Below are 19,274 nucleotides of genomic sequence, written 5' to 3' on the forward strand. Positions count from 1 at the left end.
GGTCACCTTTTGGCAGGTAACACCACAGTCACTATAATATTTAAATGACAAAGGGATAATATTAAAACATGGACAGTCTGAGGCTGAGGTTAGGCGAAATAGCTCTTCAACTGTGGTGAATCAGCTGGACAGGCTAGGTGAAAAGACACTCCTCCACAGCGAAAGTGTCAGGCGAAAGGACCAAATGCATTTAGGCAAATCTGTCATAGGTGAAAGTGTTGGTGACTTAATGGACCCATTTGTACACTGAAAATGGTATCGATACATCTCTAACCACTGTTTCCAACACTCCCAGGTCATGGATGCAAAGGCAGTTGTGGCTGTTGTCATCGGCCAAATTTCTAAAAGAGAACACTTTGTAGGAGGCCCCATCCAGATCACAACATTAAGAGGTGGACGAATTACTTGGGAGCTATATGTACGTATAGTTTTAGGAAGAAAAGTAAATAACACTGCTTGTAGATTGTGTGGTTAATTGATTAAGTTACACACAGCCGTTCTCTACCTGTGGGTCAGAATCCAGATGGGACAGTGCAAATGCCGGACGATGCTGGCAGAGGCCCTCAAGACGACAATGAAATGGAAGGCATGCGCGGTACTATCAAACCTGCGTGTGAGAAGGTCAATCTGTCATCCAGTGATTCTACATTCTACCACCAATATAATCCAGCAAACCCTCAACTGGGCGGAAACGTATGTTATTTTAATGCTGTCATATGCACATCCTAAATGAAGACAATGTTACAAAAACACCCCTGCAAAAGAGTAACTAGATGTTTTATAAGCTGCACATGTTTTTTTTAGGCTACTCAATTAACACTGAAAAGTTTTACAAGGTTTTATCACTTTTATGTAAATACTTTGTACCAAAAACTAAATGGTTTAATGCAGATGTACTCAAACTTTTGAGTACACAATTTATATGTTGAATAACATGAACATTGTGATTAGGGATGTAAAAAGGTGTCCAAAATGAAAATCGATTACCCTAATTATATTATGAACGATTATTCGAATAGTCTATAAGTCTATAACGTAGAGGCTAACGTTCTATTACCTCTATAATGTTAGACAGCCTCTCCAAACCGTGCTTTGTCCACACTTCCATCCAATTGCTTTGTAAATGTAAATCCATGGGAACAAGCAACGTTGTGCATACATGTACTGTATGCATACTGCTCACTGGGGAGGTTGTTTGCTGTGGTCTCAGGTCTGACCTAGTGATGTGTCGTTCATAAGTGATTCGTTCATAAGAATCGAATCATACATCCACACAGAGCTAGAAAGGAACGCCCATAAACGTCACATCCGGTTTTAGCCTGGGGGAAAACAAAGCGCTCTCCCCCATATAGTTATTACAGCGTACATCGTACTCTATCTTTTAAATCACGCTCAGAGCGATTCTTTTGGACGATAGAAACATTGACAGCCAAGAAAATCCATCACAAGGACATCTGGAATGCAATCGTTCACTCGCCGTCGGAAAGTTGACTTATTATCAAGCTAACAAGATTATTATGATTCTGAATGGCTGGCTAACGCTAGCTGCAGGCTACATCGTATAAACCTCTGGAATAATACGGGACCCAACTCTGCTCCTTACTTTGACCACCTATTCAGTCTACTAAACCAAATCTATTTTTGCCAATCTATGAGTGCCAAAAATCTACAAGCTCACAATGCGAGGCGTTTAAGCCAGTAGATTGTGGTTTATTATCGAAGTCAGATTATCTTGTTGTATCTTCTTCACCAAGTTACTCAAGCGCTGAGATCGGAGATCTGTTTTTCTGTTTCTCCAAGTTACACAAAGCACTGAGATCGGAGATCTGTTTTTCTCTCTCCATCTCTACTAATTCTGTGTTACAAAAACACGTTTGCAAACTTTGCATCACTGCAGCAGTGTTCCATCGCCTGGTAGAGACACTATTACAAGATATAATCAATCAAACCAACAGCCTTTAAGTCATCAATAATGTTATTGTTTTATACTGTAGTATACAATAGTAGTTTTAATACCGAGGACAGAACGCCTATCGTTTATTGATAATAATACCAGTGGTGGAAAAAGTACTCATATACTTTACTCAAGTAAAAGTATCAACACTGCAATATAGAAATACTCTGTTACAAGTGAAAGTCCGGAATTCAAAATGTACTTGAGTAAAAGTATGAAAGTGTCGTTAAAAGTACCAAAAGTAAAAAGTAAAAACATTTTTGAAAATAGCAGATCTAAATGAGCAGATCTAAAGTGGTTTATTTATGTATAATTTATAATATTATAATTTGTATCCGCAAAATAACTAGTAACTAAAGTTTTCATATAAATGTAGTGGAGTAAAAGTACAATATTTGGATCCAAGATGTAGTGTGGAGTAGAAGTAAAAGTACTGGAAATAGGAAACACTCAGGTAAAGTACAGTACATGTAAATGTAGTTACTTTACACCACTGATTAACTTCCAAACTCCTTGGAATTCACTAAAACGTGTTCCATAAACATCATTGATGAAGTAATGGCTTTTGTTTTTTGATATTGTGATAAGTTTAATTGATCATGTCAATAGAAAATGTAACAGTGTGTCTCTTACCAGGTGGGGTAAATCAGATAACCATGGTCTTTGTATGATCTGAATAATATAAATACAATAATTAATCCCGATGCTGTTTAATTGGCAACCAAGGAATCAATGTAAGGCATTGCAATTAATTAAAAGATCGCTATACTATTAAAAGATCTGATTTGAAAAACACGGAAATCTCCATTCTAACTAATGGAGGTAAGTGTAATGTTTTCCCCCACGCTTGACTCCGCCCCCAGCTATTACGCGCTGATGACTGAACGCCGTTTTGATGTATTAGTGAGACTCGTGAGCGATTTGTTCAAATCCCCGAAATGTGTCATTTACACTTTCGTTCACACCAACCCGTCCCCTCTCCCCCTAATAGCCCCCGGCACAAAAGACGTGAGGCCAGCTTTACTCGCGACGTAATAAAAACGCTCCCACGATTGTGTATTTCATGGGACGGTAACGATATGAACGAATCGTTTGAACGGATCATTACCGTGAACGAAATGATTAGTTCACTGAAATTAACAGGATTGCCCATTACTAGACTCTGACCAGTGTTATGAAAAACTGGCTATCATGCAACTGTGCGTTGTTGGTGGTGTTGCGCTATATCAGTACGGGTGAAACTCGTTTTTTACATTTTTTTTTACATTTTGACTTGATCTCATAAACGACTATTCAAATATTCGTTTACATCCCTAGTGATTTATGTTCATTCATAAAGTACTGTACTGACCAGTAGTCCATTGGTTGGTTTTATTAAAGATTTATCTACAGTATTGCAATGGCAACACTACTTTTCCCTAGACCGAATGGCACTTTGATAAAATATATAAACTAAGTTATTATTATAACCCCCCATTGTTATTAGCAGTTCCACTGTCAAATGTTTTTATATGAATAACAGGCTACAGAGTCATAACTGTTCATTACAGATTAAGAAATGTCATGCGGTAGAATAGAGATTAAAGCAAAGTTAAGTGATCCAACATGAGGGGTGATGCTAACAAAGTTATGTTATGTTATGTTTTTATTTTTCTCAGAGTAACGAAACACTGGCAGCGTTCACAACCTGGTGTGAAGGACAACTCAATGTAAGTAGGGATGGGAATGGAGAACCGGTTCTTGTGGAGAACTGGTTCCTTGTGGTAGCCTAGTTCCAGACCCTGAATCGCTAGCCACACCCCTTTAAGTTTTTTGTTTTGGCGATTCAGGGGTCTAGAAGTGCTCTCATTAAAGAGGCCTGCCTCGGTTGAAAATCCGCACGGCGAATCAGCGTCGTGAATCAGCGTCAGCGTGGGTGGGGGTTTCCCAGAACTCATGTGTGTTTCCAAGTACACCAGCGCCGCAGCCGTACCGTACCGCGCATCGCGATAAAATGCGGTAAATTGCGGTAAAATGCGATCGTATCGATCTCGCTATGAAACACCAGTAGCAGGCATGTTATGTTGTGTTTGATTACTAGTTCGTAGTGCTCCTATTCTGACTGTTTCTTTGGTTAGCAAATAGCACTAGCAAGCAACAGGCTAGCCACTAGCCAGCCACACATAACCATGATGACAACACTATGTCATGGGTTGGTCGGTGAACCAATCGCTGAAGACTGCCTCTTTTTGGCAACGCCCATCCCTGCAATCGCCTTGGGGGGAAGCACTTTCAGACTGAATAATGAAGTGAAACGAAATGTCAATTCAGGCTGAGTGTCAGGCTATCCTTGTGGATCAATTCCTTGGAATCGTTAGCCAAAGTCCTTAACGATTCCGCTATCAATCCCACCACACGTGTGTGATGACGTCACACACACAATACGCTGCCTTGTTTTGTTTAGTACCGCAGCAAATGTCCTTTAGGCAGAGGCATTCTAAGTGGCTGTATTTCACCAGAATGTGCATGTTAATGTCACTGTCATTATCTGTACCTGTGTGTGTGCTGTGCTAGTTTTCAGGCATGACAATTTGTAGCCTTTCTGCGGAAATCTCGGTTTTTAAATCCAAATTGGTAATTTGTGTCAATCGTTCAGATCTGTTTAAAAATAATGTTTGGGGGGTGGGGGGTGTCTTGTCCAGTGATGTTACTAGGTTTTCAATGTAATGGGTCCCGGGACTCACAGGTGGTCATTCAAATGGGTCCCAGAAAAGTTTTATGAGTCCTCAATACAATGTTTTCGAGCGCTGTGAGCTTGTAGATAGTCTATTTTCAAAATGTTTGCCTATTTCTTATATTTATTTTACAATTTGGCTAATGTTTGAACTTAGGATTTCTAAATACACTAGGCTAAGACACCCATGTAATTATATTTATATCACTGGGACCCCAATTTATATTAAATGTTAAAATACTAGAGTACAAATGGAACAGGTCCATTTGGTTCCATTTGTTCACCGAGTTACAGACCCATAAAGTTCTATTTGGTTCCTAACTATCATTTATCTGGGGACCCCCTGGAACTCCCTCAAGGACCCAGGACCCCACTTTGAGAACTAGTGAAAATAGTTTTTAGCTGTTCCAGATTTAACTGATAATAAATCTTTACAGTGTTTATCTTACACAATACATTAAAAAACGAATTAAACTATCTAAAATAATATAGCAACTTAAAGGAGCTATAGTCAACTTTTTTTGTAGGGCCGACACTTTGTTTACATCCTAGTCTAACATAGACAAGAATGTAAACAAAGTGTCAGCCTGACAATGGCCAAAATGATTATTTTATCATTATTTTACGCTTTGTGTGGTAATTTTTAAATAGAAACACATATATGAAGCTTATTTTTTCATAAAATATTTTTGAAACATTATTTTTTATTTTAGCATCCGTTTAAAAAAAAAGTTGACTATAGCTCCTTTAAGTAGAAGAAGTAAATTATTTTAACATGGACTCCAATGGAGGCGCATCCCCGGGACCCCAGGACCATGACATGAATGAGTCCCTGGGCGACTTGAATGAGTTTTTGATGCGGGATGCGCACGTAATGACTTGTTGTCTAAAGGCTGCGTTGAGCAGCAGTGAGTAGAGGAGCATTTCTTTTTTGAGCGGTGGTTACACCGTCTCCTATACGTGGCCGTGTGTGTATGCGTGCGTGCGTGTCTGTCTGTATGTAGCCTGCAGTACCTTTTCTGACCACACATGTTAAGGGAGGGGCGCTGTTGTTCAGGCCAGCCGGCCAGGCACACTCACACTCACATTCACACATACACATACATACACACATGCACGCACGCACGCACACACACACACACACGCAGCCTCCACCGCTCAGTTCACACAAGTGTGATTTTTGTCTCCACCAGCCGAAGGCAGGGGGAGAGTATGTTTTCGCCCCTGTCCGTGCGTGCATCCGTGCGTCCGTCCTCCGAGTTTGTTACCAGCTAATCTCCGGCGCCGTTGGCCTGGACGTTGCCAAAATGAGCACACACACTCCCTGGATGCCAATTCAGAACCTCTGCCCCAAATTTTTCAAATGGCCCTGTTCTAGCGCCACCATGAGGCTGATGTTTGCAAAACACATTTCTGTACACTACTCCTACAGATTTTGTCCAAAAATTACGCAAATCGGTAGACAGCATCTCTACAGTCATGTGATCGACACGGATCTGTCTGATTGTCCATATTCTATCCTGATTGGCTGATATTGGCTTTCAAAGTTTGTAAGATTGGTCCATTTTGGACAAAATGCCTCAAATCACAAATGCAGAGTGCAATTAACATGAAATCGTGCACACAAGTTCCCACTAGGCAGAGAAAGAAATGCCACTTTTGAAATCAGCCTCATGGTGGCGCTATAACAGGCCGATTTGTAGTTTTACCTATAACTCCACCCATCAGTTTCAAACTTTGTAAGCACACTCCCTGGATGCCAATTCAGAACCTCTGCCCCACATTTTTCACATGGGCCTGTTCTAGCGCCACCAGGAGGCCAATTTGTGCAAAACTACCTTTTGGCCAGTACTCCTGCAGATTTTGTCCAAAAATCACGCAAATTGGTAGACAGTATCTCTACAGTCATGTGATTGACATGGGTCTCTCTGATTGTCCATATTCCATCCTGATTGGCTGAGATTGGCTTTCAAAGTTTGTAAGATTGGTCCATTTTGGACAAATTGCCTCAAACAGTGTTTCCCCTATATGCATTAAGGAGTGGCGGGCCACCGCCCCTTAGAATCTGGTCGCCGCTCTAGGATTCTTTTTTTTTTTTTTCTTTTTTTTTGCAGAGGAATTATTTTCACAACAACGTGACTCATGTTTAGAATACGGTTGTTCTCTCGATTAGGTACGGCTGGAAGGAGATTATAGCGCTCTCTGCTACACTCATTGATTGGATGGAGAAACAGCTGAGCACCGAGTACAAACCCACTAGGCACTGTTACAGGAGAAGTTTACTTGTTGTCCCATTCATTACAGCTTAGCTGTACATTTCTCAAGATTCATTTAAAAACGTATTGATAATGATTTTAGAGTGGTGTAGTTTGTGGTTGGCTAAATGTGCAGTTTGTGTCTGACTGTTTGTGTTAGCAAGCAACCTAGCCTACAGTGTGTGGAGAACAACATGCAGTTGCCAGGTCTGATAATATAAGCCATGTTGGGCTAGGTTGGATGAAATACCATGCAGTGTTGCCAAGTCAGACTATTATAAGCTATTTTGGGCTCTTATTTCTGTAAAGTTGCTTGTAAATAATGGTGGTTGCCAGGGCACCAAATTCTGGGCCCTGGGTACAAGGCTTCACTGTGGGCCCCCCATTAATGTTCTTCATAGGGGGAGTGTCAGTGGTGCTCAAACCTTTTCATGTGAAGGAGGACCCCAAAAATTATATGAATTTGGCCACGGACCCCCATCTCAAAATAGTTCCAAGGGACCCCCCAGAAGCAAAATATGAGTTACAAATGTTAAGAAATACACATTTTCAAAGATTTGCACCCATTTTCACGATTTTTCAAAAATAGCAGATCTACAAGCTCACAGCGCGGCACTCGGTGCCGCGCTGTGAGCTTGTATAGGCCTATCTGCTATTTTTCGATTGCTAAAGTATAAAATAATTAAGGCCCCTCCACCTTGGGCCCTAGTAACTCAGTCCCACTTTTCCCCCTTTGTGACGCCCCTGGTGGTTGCTTGTGAACTTGTAGATCGGCTATTTTCAAATAGCGGATGTATTTAGGTTTAAAGTGCTCATGTGGCCTATATTCACTTATTTTGGGCTTGTTTTCATAGACCTGGTTGTTTATTCCTCCTGACAAATCTGACAAACAGAACTTACTTAGGTTATTTACTTAAGCTTGAAAAGCCAAATAGGGATCCAGTCCGCAGTCGCGGGACACCGATCACTGACAGAGTAATGAGTCGGTGTCGAGAACGGATTCATTTCAGGAACGGATCATAAACAGCGGGAGGCACAGCTCCCGCTTGAGCCAGCAGTCAGTGTGGACATGTCATGGACGCAAACACAGCGAAACAAACATCATCATCATGGATTACTTACAACACTGGAACAATTCAGAAGCACTTTAATTAGAAAATGTAACTAGTAGCCTACACTTGTGTATGTTAATTTGACTTTTGTAGATTGTTTAATTACTTCGTGGACGTGCGTTTGTGCTGTGGCAGGTTATTTAATATGGGATTTTGACAGTGTGCTTCTCCTCTTAACGGAACACTGTCCCGGCTCCGAATTTTTTAACGATGCGGCGGTTCTGGCCGTTCCGTCTCACTTTCACCCCTACGCTGGTGCGAGACAATAAATAACTGTTCGCCAATTGCTATATCTCTCAGTTGGAAGTACAGACCTGCCAACCTATACGCATTTTGCGTAAACAGCACGCATTTTAAGTGTCAATACGCAGGTACGCTATTTCCCCTCATTGCTACGCAACTTTGGGGGATCTGCAGCACACTATTGAAGTGAAACATTTTTGGTCCCTGCCGTGTAGTTCCTCCCAGGCACCACTTGAATGGTGTGTGAATGGGGCGCATGGCGCTGGGGAGCACTAGAACAGAAGGTATGCTCTTTTTTTGTCGTCAGAAGAAGAATTCAACCGGATAGAAACAGGAGTTTGTTTTGGTTTCATGTCATGTAGTCAGCTGTCGCCGCTCGGTTTGTACATATATCGGCGATATTAATCAGATTAATTATTTAGATAAACGGAGAATGGCCGTGTTGTGCGAGTCGTCGGAGTCGATGCAGTTGCACAGGGACAATTCGCCCCCCACAATGCTGCCTGTAGTATAACAGGTAATATATAAACGTACAATAATATTACACTATTAAACTGCGGTCGACACCGCTACAGCTTGTTGTGTATGAAGCCCGTGTTATACTGTACTTCGTCATACGACGGTGTTGCACGCGAGCAAAGTCGGAAAACTTGTGACGCAGGTCGTAGTACAGTAAACTGAAACATACATTGACCATGATTGGGCTTTAGAGTAAATATCCATCTCTAAAGCTATCTCTAAATGAGTATGAATGAATGAATTAGGAGGACTATATGAAGAGTTCATTTGCAAAAACAGATAACTCAGTTTTTATAAATGTTCACAAATCCAGCTTTTTTATTGTGCACTCAAAGTAATATCAATCAAACTGAAGTTGGGTGGATTTGACTAAGTAAAAATGACTTAACAAAATAGATGTATCATAAAAAATGTTACTTTATTAGAAAATAGTTTTTCTTTTAATTTAAACTTATTTTTTTGGCAAAAACAGATAACTCCAACAGTCGTTTTTTATCAAAAACAGATAACTCCACAATTGATGTTTCACCATTGAATTTTGCCATATCGAGGACGCAAAAAGGATTTCCAGAATTTTACAGGAGAGAAAAAACAACGTTTTGACAACATACTTAAGTAGTCTGTACTTTTATAGGGGCCACATGTAGCCACCAGGGGGCACAATAGGGGACAACTCAGGGGCCCCTGGGGTGCTAAAGGTGCACCGTTGCTCCAATCTGCACCAAACTTGGCACAACCACTTTTCAGGGGTCTACCATGACAATAGTCACACCAGGGGCCACCTCACAGGCCACACCAGGGGCCCCAGTGTACCATATCAAGGGCCCCCGGGGGCCCCAGGGTGCCAAAGGCACACCCTTGCTCCAATCTGCATCAAACTTAGCATGAACACTGTTTAAGGGTCTGCCATGACAATAGTCACACAAAGGGCTAAACCAGGGGCCCCAGTGTACCATATCAGGGGCCCCCGGGGGCCCCGGGGTGCCAAAGGCACACCATTGCTCCAATCTGCATCAAACTTAGCATGAACACTGTTTAAGGGTCTGCCATGACAATAGTCACACAAAGGGCTAAACCAGGGGCCCCAGTGTGCCATATCAGTGGCCCCTGGGGTCCCCAGGTGCCAAAGGCGCACTGCTGCTCTGATCTGCACCAAATATGGCACAAATACTGTCCATGGGTCTACCATGACAATAGTCACACCAGGGGCCACCTCACAGGCCTCATCAGGGGCCCCTGTATATCAGGGGCCACTGGGAGCCACACGCCACATGGGGCCACATGGTAGACCCCTGAACATTGTTTGAGAAAATGTTGGTGCATAATGGGGCAACAGTGCGTCTATGGCACCCAGAGGCCCCTGGGGGCCACACATGGCCCCTGAGAGCCACACATGGCCCCTGGTGTGACTTTCCTCATGGCAGACCCCTGAACAGTGTTTGAGACACTTTTGGTGCATAATGGGGAAACAGTGTGCATAATGGGGCAACAGTGCGCCTATGGCACCCAGAGGCCCCTGGGGGCCACACATGGCCCCTGGGAGCCACACATGGCCCCTGGTGTGACTTTCCTCATGGCAGACCACTGAACAGTGTTTGAGACACATTTGGTGCATAATGGGGCAACAGTGCACATAATGGGGCAACAGTGCGCCTATGGCACCCAGAGGCCCCTGGGGGCCACACATGGCTCCTAGGAGCCACACATGGCCCCTGGTGTGACTATCTTCATGGCAGACCCCTGGAACAGTGTTTGAGACAAGTTTGGTGCATAATGGGGCAACAGTCTGCCTACGGCACCCAGAGGCCCCTGGGGGCCACACATGGCCCCTGGGAGACACACATGGCCCCTGGTGTGACTATCCTCATGGCAGACCCCTGAACAGTGTTTGAGACACTTTTGGTGCATAATGGTGGCAACAGTGTGCATAATGGGGCAACAGTGCGCCTATGGCACCCAGAGGCCCCTGGGGGCCACACATGGCCCCTCGGAGCCACACATGGCCCCTGGTGTGACTATCTTCATGACAGACCCCTGGAACAGTCTTTGAGAGAAGTTTGGTGCAAAACGGGGCAACAGTGCGCCTGTGGCACCCAGAGGCACCTGGGGGCCACACATGGTCCCTGGGGGCCAAACATGGCCCCTGGTTTGACTATCCTCATGGCAGACCCCTGAACAATGTTTGAGACAAGTTTGGTGCATAATGGGGCACCATCTTGGATCACATGGTCTAAACACGCTGCCCAATGGATTTATCTGTTTCTGCAAACAAAGAGCTATGTCACTTGTCTGTTTTTGCTACAAAACCTGATCTTTGAGGGCGTTTAGAATGGGATATATCTGCCTTAACAACAAAATTGATTTTATATTCTAATAAAACTCTAAGTTAACTCTTATTTACAATAGTTATCTCATTTTTTTCCAAAATGGCTTTTATCTGTTTTTGCAAATGAACTCTTCATATGTATTGTCAAAAACATTAAAGGTGAACAAGTTATTTATCACCTGTGAATATATAAAGACATTAATGGTTTGTTAACAATGAGTAGCCTGTATCCTCTATGAATGAATATTCAGACTAGACGGTATGTGATCTATACACAATGTAGGCCTATATATCAATTAATGAATGCACTAGAAACCTACATGAGTTGAATACTTTCAACTTCATGCAAATCATGCACAGAAAGGTGGTTTTATTTAGGCTGCTCAATTAACAATGTTTAACAAAGACACAGGTAAATATTTAAAGGTAAATAGCCTACCTGACAATGTAAAGCTATTTTGCTATTTGAATAACATGATTATGTTGATGTATGTTCATTCATTAAGTCACTGGTGAGACTGTTTTGCTAGTCTATTGTTAACTAACTCTGAGCAAGTGCAGTTAGTATATTTTATTAAAGATTTGTCAACAATATTGCCAAAGCAACATTACTGTATTGCCTGGTAATACTAGCCTACTTTTTCTCCAGACCAAATGGCATTTTTATTTAAAAGGTTGTTCTAACATCTTGCCTCCTCCTATTAGTGTAAGTCAAGACATGCAATGTGCTACATTTCTGGTGTGAAATTTTGTTAACATAACTGTAAAGGTCCCACCCAAAAAGGTGCATGGAACCCCCCAAAATATACGCTGTTTTGTGCGGGAAAACAACAAAAATTGCACCGCGGGCGCTGCGGGCGCCGCGCGGGCACGAAAAATTGCCAGGGTTGGCAGGTCTGGAAGTACATGACACCAGTCCAGCAGTGCACTGCAGTAGTAGGCTAACTGGTGATATAAAAAAATATATATTTTCGACTCCTCGATTCAAACAATCGGCGTCGATTCCCGGGGCTTAAAGCGACGCGTCGATTCGTCGATTTTTAGAGGACAGGCCTACTCACCAGTGGTGGAAAAAGTACAGTATCAACATTCTAATGTAGACATACTGTGTTACAACTTACAAGTAGATGTCTGGAATAAAAAATGTAGTGGAAAAGTATTGGTGTCAAAATAAACTTAAGTACTAAAAGTAAAAGTTCTCAGTAATCATAATAACTGTTTCCAAATATACGAAAAAAAATCATTTAAAAATAGCAGATCTACAAGCTCACAACGCGTCACTGTGTGAGCTTGTAGATCAGCTATTTTCATATAGCCATCATGTCATAAATGTAGTGGAGTAGAAGTAAAAGTATTGAGAATTTGAAATACCCTAATAGTAACTATTACTTGTAAAGTAAATGTACTAGTTACTTTACACCGCTGCTACACACTCTCTGTGTGCATGTATGAAAGCACAACAGCAAAATGTATTTCTGACTAGTCAAAAATGTTTGTTGCCTAATGACAGTGGTGGTGATGATGCATCCCTCATTTCTATTCCACATCTAACAAGTGAGTGAATGACAACCGTTATTGTTGGCACTTAGCTCTCAGTAGCATGCGACAAGTAAGCCTACTATTGCCAAACAGCGGTAAACTACATGATTCAAACCCGTCGCTGAGGCACTGCTTTTATCCACAGCCCAAATCTTCTAAAGCCCGGATCAGAGTCTACAGTGGAGAGCTATCCACCGCAAATTTGAGGTGGAAAGCTTTCCACCTCAAGTCAGAAAATAAGTGCAGGCCATTATAGTCACGGCCCACGTGAAGTCCTTTACCCCGTCTAGACCGGTTCAGGTCGACCAATCAGTGAACGGGGTGTAGAGCCTGTCTGTCTGATAGTAAAAACAGAGATGAGTTGGGACTCGCGGTGGAAAGCTGTCCACCGCGAGGAATGATGTAACGTTGTAGTTTCATGACTCAAAAAGACTCGAAAAGACTACACCGACCCAACTATGATCCGGGCTTAATTGTACACACCAGTAGCAAATATACTAACGTGGGGCAAAGACGCAGTCAGCTCAGAATCAGCGCGATGCGTTACTGCTCAGCCTGCGAGGCTGCTACCTGACTGACTGACTGACTGGACTGAATGAGAGAGGGGAGGGGGAGAAACTAGTCATATGCATTTCCTTCCAACCGTATGTAAGCGAGAGAAGTTAGAACGCTATGCTTCACATGAGCGCTACATTGTTGTGGGGAAAAAAAGAAAATCATACAGTGGCGGCCGGATTTGAAGGAGCGGCGGGCCGCTGCTGCTTAATGCATGTAGGGGAAACACTGCGTTAACATTAGCGAGTCACTTGAAGAATGCTATGTTTACAAACAGGTGCAGCACGTATGTGCAGGAAACTGGAGACAATGCATTCCGATGACCAATAGACATCCTATACAAATCTCAGACCTGTATCTCCCCGCCCCCCAAAACCACGGATACTCTCTCCCAAAAGAAGCCTAGTTTGCCATATAAATCTAGTAAAACAGCTATCTGTTGGAATGAAAACCTTCTTAAAGATTCACATTCAATCTTTTTTAATATGGAAAAAAAAACTAAAAACACAAAAACTAAATCGAACTTATATCCTAATTTTCTGCCGTTTGACAGCTGCTATATCCTCGGCCAACTCCTCAGTGGAATCCATCCACCAGACTGGGCCGCCTTGTCAAGGATGGAGAGATTACTTCCCTGGAAGATATCTACAAGTACAGCATGCGTATCCAGGTAAAGAGTGGTCCTTAATGTGCTAAAATGATTGAAAAATGTAATCCCCAGTCAAGTGGTTAATTATCTTCACCATATCACATTACAAGAATTACAATAGATCTATGTTCATTGTGAATTTATTCTGGATCAAATTAACTAATTTACTGTCTCTCTCGATAGTCCTGAGAAAATCCCTATGTTCCTTTCTGCCTCGCCCGATAGTCCCAAGACTTTATTATGCTTTTATCGCTATAAAATATTTGAAGAGTATAATCGCTGTTTATTCACAAATCGGTCTCTAATCACCCTTGGCTTCCGGTCGGATTTCCAGCATCCGGTTTGATCGGTTTCCGTATCCGGGGGGCAGGACCCCCGACCAGATATACGTTAGCTTCAATGTAAACGGTAGTAGAGGCTGCTCAGCAATGGAAGCGGGATTTTTTTATGTGTGTGGTTGCCCGACTCGCCTCAATGGGAGTCTCGGGGTACGCCGCTGGGACCCCGACGAAAACTCTGGGACCCGAGGCCACGCGACGTACGATTCAAATGCTGATCCTGCTTTCCTGATATAAGATTAGGGTTAGTGTTAGGGTTTCTTGTTTTCAAGAAATGGGCTCCTCCCACAAATGTATTCTTATCTTATTATGAAACGGTTACATTTTGCGCATTTCTGGTGCCCCCTATGGGTCGAAGTGGAAATGCTTTTGGGGATTCGTTGAGTCGGCATATGATTGACTGGACGTTTCGTTAGTGATTTTTGGCATTTAAAAAAAATAGGCCCTCCCACTAAATTTGGAAGCCTATTACAGACAAACAGTATGGACTATAACAATTTTGCTTGAATATGTTAATCACATGGGTACAGAGATCATGTGTACAGATTTTTGTTACATTTAGAGAAAATATGTAGGAAAAGGACTGATGTAATAATTTTCTTATGGATAGAGCCTGCGATCATAGGTTCAGTCAGCATATACCCGAGGGGTCAATGCGGTTGCATTCAGTTCTGTTACAACACTACTACGCCAGTCTTGCGTCACAGGTGACGTGGCAGTCAGCTGATCATTGCCAACCTACTTAAAGCCTGTTCAGTTGTCTCTTCCTCCTGCCTTGCTGATTGGCAGCTGGCACTTGCTTGCCCCCACCGCCTCCCCAGCACCACCAGTAGGCTCTGCTGTTAATTCTGTTCCCCATGGGGGGTGTTTATATATATTTATATCTCCCTGCTCCTAATGGTTATTGATGTTCTTCTGTGCTGTGCTGAGCAGGGAGAGCAGAGCCTGACGCCAAAATAAAAGTGACATATACACACTTGCATTACTCATTCATAATAATAATAAACATTGTTTCAATCCTTATCGTGGGTTATCTGGCTGAAATGGATAGAGCCTGCGATCATAGGTTCAGTCAGCATATACCCGAGGGGTCAATGCGGTTGCATTCAGTTCTGTTACAACACTACTACGCCAGTCTTGCGTCACAGGTGACGTGGCAGTCAGCTGATCATTGCCAACCTACTTAAAGCCTGTTCAGTTGTCTCTTCCTCCTGCCTTGCTGATTGGCAGCTGGCACTTGCTTGCCCCCACCGCCTCCCCAGCACCACCAGTAGGCTCTGCTGTTAATTCTGTTCCCCATGGGGGGTGTTTGTATATATTTATATCTCCCTGCTCCTAATGGTTATTGATGTTCTTCTGTGCTGCGCTGAGCAGGGAGAGCAGAGCCTGACGCCAAAATAAATGTGACATATACACACTTGCATTACTCATTCATAATAATAATAAACATTGTTTCAATCCTTATCGTGGGTTATCTGACTGAACTATTATTTATTATGAACCTCCACTCCAACTTTAAGCTTTACGGTTTCAGAGAAAGAAATACTTGAACGGGAGAATTTTTTATTCCCATTCTAAGTCAGTGGGGAAAATTAATTCACTAATAAATTAATATCAATTAAATTATACAACTTTTGTCTTAGCAAAATGCGAGCACACTATTCCTGGTGAAGCCGGTCCATTTGACATGGTGCGAGTGTGTGGCGCAAAAACTGTTGGAGGAGTAGCGTGCCGAAATAAAGTTTATCTAGAAAGAATAATAAGAAGATCGTGTTGCCCTGTTGGGCAACCACACTAACTATCGAACTGCGATCTGTCGGGTCATATGTCCAAAACCCTTACTGTTCAGGGGTTGAATTTAAATGGGTTGAATGACTTGATGAAATCAGAATGCTTGCCATAAATGTATACAGTCGTCCTTGTTGACACTTGTTAAATTTGTGTCCAGGAGCTTGAGATCATGGACTTCTTCTTCGGCTCGACTCTGGAGCACAAGCTTCTGAAAATGGAAAAGAAGGAGAGAATGGTGTCTGCCCAAAAAAAAGGTGCACCAAATAGGTGCACCACGTTCACGGTGAGCTGTTAACCCTACACTTCACCATATCACATATTATATATGTTACAGTATGTTCAAGAAACCAGTAAAAGTTGTCAAGGAGCACTCGTTTTGACGTTCACCACACACTAATCACCACCAGATGGCGACGTCAGCCACTGCTCTGCCATTCACCAGAGTGTATATAAGAGAGTTACGTCACGCTTTGAACTCGCCGCAGACCGGAAGTGTTTACTCTTTATTTACTAGCCTAGCCTAGCCTAGCCTAGCCTAGCCTAGCCATTAGCTCCATTGTAGTCACTTGGACAGGGCGTTTAACGTGCGCTTGCCCAGGCCTTACGGCCTGGGCATAAATATAACGATTGCATTCACCACGGCTTCGTAACTCGCGCGGCGCTCCGCCGGCCGCGCGGCCCTGGCCCGCTCTTCGCGGCCACTCGCGCCTGCGGCGCTCGGGGGCGAAGAGCAGGACCAAGGTCCGCTGGCCTTCGCGCCGCTTGGGGCTTCGTGGACCCAGGGGGGCCTCGTAACTCGTTTGGGCTTCGTGGATACAGGGGGGCTTCGGTAGCCGCTCGCAGTGTCGTGGACAATAGAGCGGCGCACCGCCTGGAGTACGTTGTTGTGGCGACCGCTTGCTCCGCCCCGTGCCGCACCACGAGTGCTCCGCGTCTCGAATGTGCTGTTTCTCTAATATACTATGACATATATATCACCATATTACAAGAATTACAATAGATCACAGTGAAACTGTAATCTATGTTCATTGTGAATTTATTCTGGAACAAATTAACTCATTTACTGTCTCTATCGATACTCGATAGTCCTGAGAAAATCCCTATGTTCCTTTCTGCCTCGCCCGATAGTCCCGAGACTTTAACTCTTATACTGCTTTGGACGTTCCCGTTCGCCCCAATTCTCGACGTCGCGCCGCGCCAATACGGCCGTTCGTTCGTTTACCTTGTTGATGCCCTTAAGCTGATGAGGGGTCGCGCCGCCGTGTACTGTAATCACATCGTCGCAGTGATGGTCTTAAAAATCCATTAGGCGTTAACATCAACGGAGACCAATTCTCTTCCGTGTTGATGGCACCAGACCCAATAAATAAATAAATAATCTGGCAGGGAAAAAGTTAATGTGTTTTTATCGCTATAAAACATTTGAAGAGTATAATCGCTGTTTATTCACAAATCGGTCTCTAATCACCCTTGGAAAACTGCTTCCGGTCGGATTTCCGGCATCCGATTTGATCGGTTTCCGTATCCGGTCGGCGGCAGGATTCCCGACCGGATATACGTTAGCTTCAATGTAAATGGTTGTAGAGGCTGCTCAGCAATGGAAGCGTATTTTTTTTCGATTGGATTTTTTTATGTGTGTGGTTGCCCACAATGTCACACACTGAAAATGGCAGATCTAAAAGCTTGCAACGCATTGTTTATGTGATGCATTGTGAGCTTGTAGATAGTCCATTTCGGTGCACGACGGTAACTGGCCACAACTACATACTGATATCGAATGGATTTAAGTTCAGTCATCTTCCATTAATAAATGTAATACAGATATATATGTAAAAGCAAAGGTTTAATCCTCATTTTTTTTTTCTTCACATGCTTGGCAGTATGTAGAACAGTAGGCACAATATTACCAAACCCCCATTTTACGTATTGTGTTAATTAAGAAACTGCACCAGTGTGCAGTGTGCATACTATTTCACAAATCGTACATTGGGACTTTAATCATGGATATTGTGTGTGTCTTGCAGGCCTTTGTCGCAATCGGAGACCGCAGCGGCCATGTGGGCCTGGGCGACAAGTGCGATGCGAATGCACAGATTGCCATGAGTGATGCCATCAACAATGCCAAGCTGTCCATCGTGCCTGTCAGGCGAGGCCACTTTGGCAAAAAGATCGGCATGCCCCACACGGTGCCCTGCATTGTGAGCGGCAAATGCGGCTCTGTCTTGGTGCGTCTTCACCCAGCCCCCCGTGGTACCGGAATCGTGTCGGCAGACATTCCCAAGACGCTGCTCATGTTGGCCGGTATCAACGACTGCTACACGTCTACCTCCGGGAACACTTCCACGGTGGGCAACTTTGGTGAGAATAATCACTTGATGATCACAAGTCAACAATACGTTATCAAGTTGTCAAAAATGATGTTAATTAGTGATGCACGATAAGGAAATTCTTGGCCGACACCGATGTTTAAAACTCGAAAATTTGTAGTTGCCCTGTGGTTCAAATCATATTTGAGTTTTGGGAAGTGAATTTCCATTATTTTGGGGGTATGTTTGTTTTATAAAACAAATCTTAAAATTGTCCTAACTGTTAAATCGCTAAAGTTTTAGAACACCCACTCCGTTATTTTCAGCTTCTAAAGCCTTCTCTTTGTTTTCTATGATCCTGGCCGGGGTCCGGTTTTCGCGGAAAAATCATCGTCATCTGCATCATCTGTATACGTTGTGTATACGTTGGCCAATCACATCGCGGATCATACACACATGATACACTACCGGCCAATCACAGCGTATCTGCCGTGTCTTCAGGAAGTAGCCTCGCTCAGCTACAGTGTTTACCATGGTGAAGGATTCTTAACCTCTTAATCCCCAAATCCTGGCCAGAAAATTACGTTCTACCATGCGTTATACCCCTCCACGGATTCGTATCGGTCACGGTGGTTTGTGGCGCCGCTCCGGTGGTCCGCGGCGGTGGTCCGCGACGACTCCGGACGAAAAACGGCCGAAAAAAGCAATACCGCTACTGACCACTAGTTTAGCAACTTACACAGTATAGCTTAATAACATAACATGGTATCATTTGGGAATGCCCATACTGTATATGGAGTATTGACATTTTATTCATTTCATCCTTTATTAATATACATTCATATATATATATATATATATATATATATATATATATATATATGGAGATAAGAAGGTAGGGTGTAAATCAGTGATCTTCATATATGGGCATAATATACATATATGGACTTAAAGGGATATTCCACTTTCAAAAA

General features: G+C 43.1%; 1 protein-coding gene across 1 annotated transcript in view; it reads left to right on the forward strand.

Moving 5' to 3' along the window:
- Nucleotides 1–537: 537 nt before the first annotated feature.
- Nucleotides 538–19,274, forward strand: part of LOC308298948 (small ribosomal subunit protein uS5-like) — a gene marked incomplete at both ends in the record, with an annotated part of 30,368 nt that continues 11,631 nt past the window's right edge. The window contains 4 exons of the mRNA XM_080742643.1: nt 538–693; nt 13,770–13,886; nt 16,152–16,277; nt 18,019–18,352. Coding sequence (XP_080598769.1) covers nt 538–693; nt 13,770–13,886; nt 16,152–16,277; nt 18,019–18,352 — 733 coding nt within the window. The remainder of the gene's footprint in view (nt 694–13,769; nt 13,887–16,151; nt 16,278–18,018; nt 18,353–19,274) is intronic.

The sequence above is a fragment of the Nannobrachium achirus genome (assembly GCF_963921795.1).
Source record: "Nannobrachium achirus genome assembly, chromosome: 2".
NCBI classification, from domain to species: Eukaryota; Metazoa; Chordata; class Actinopteri; order Myctophiformes; family Myctophidae; genus Nannobrachium; species Nannobrachium achirus.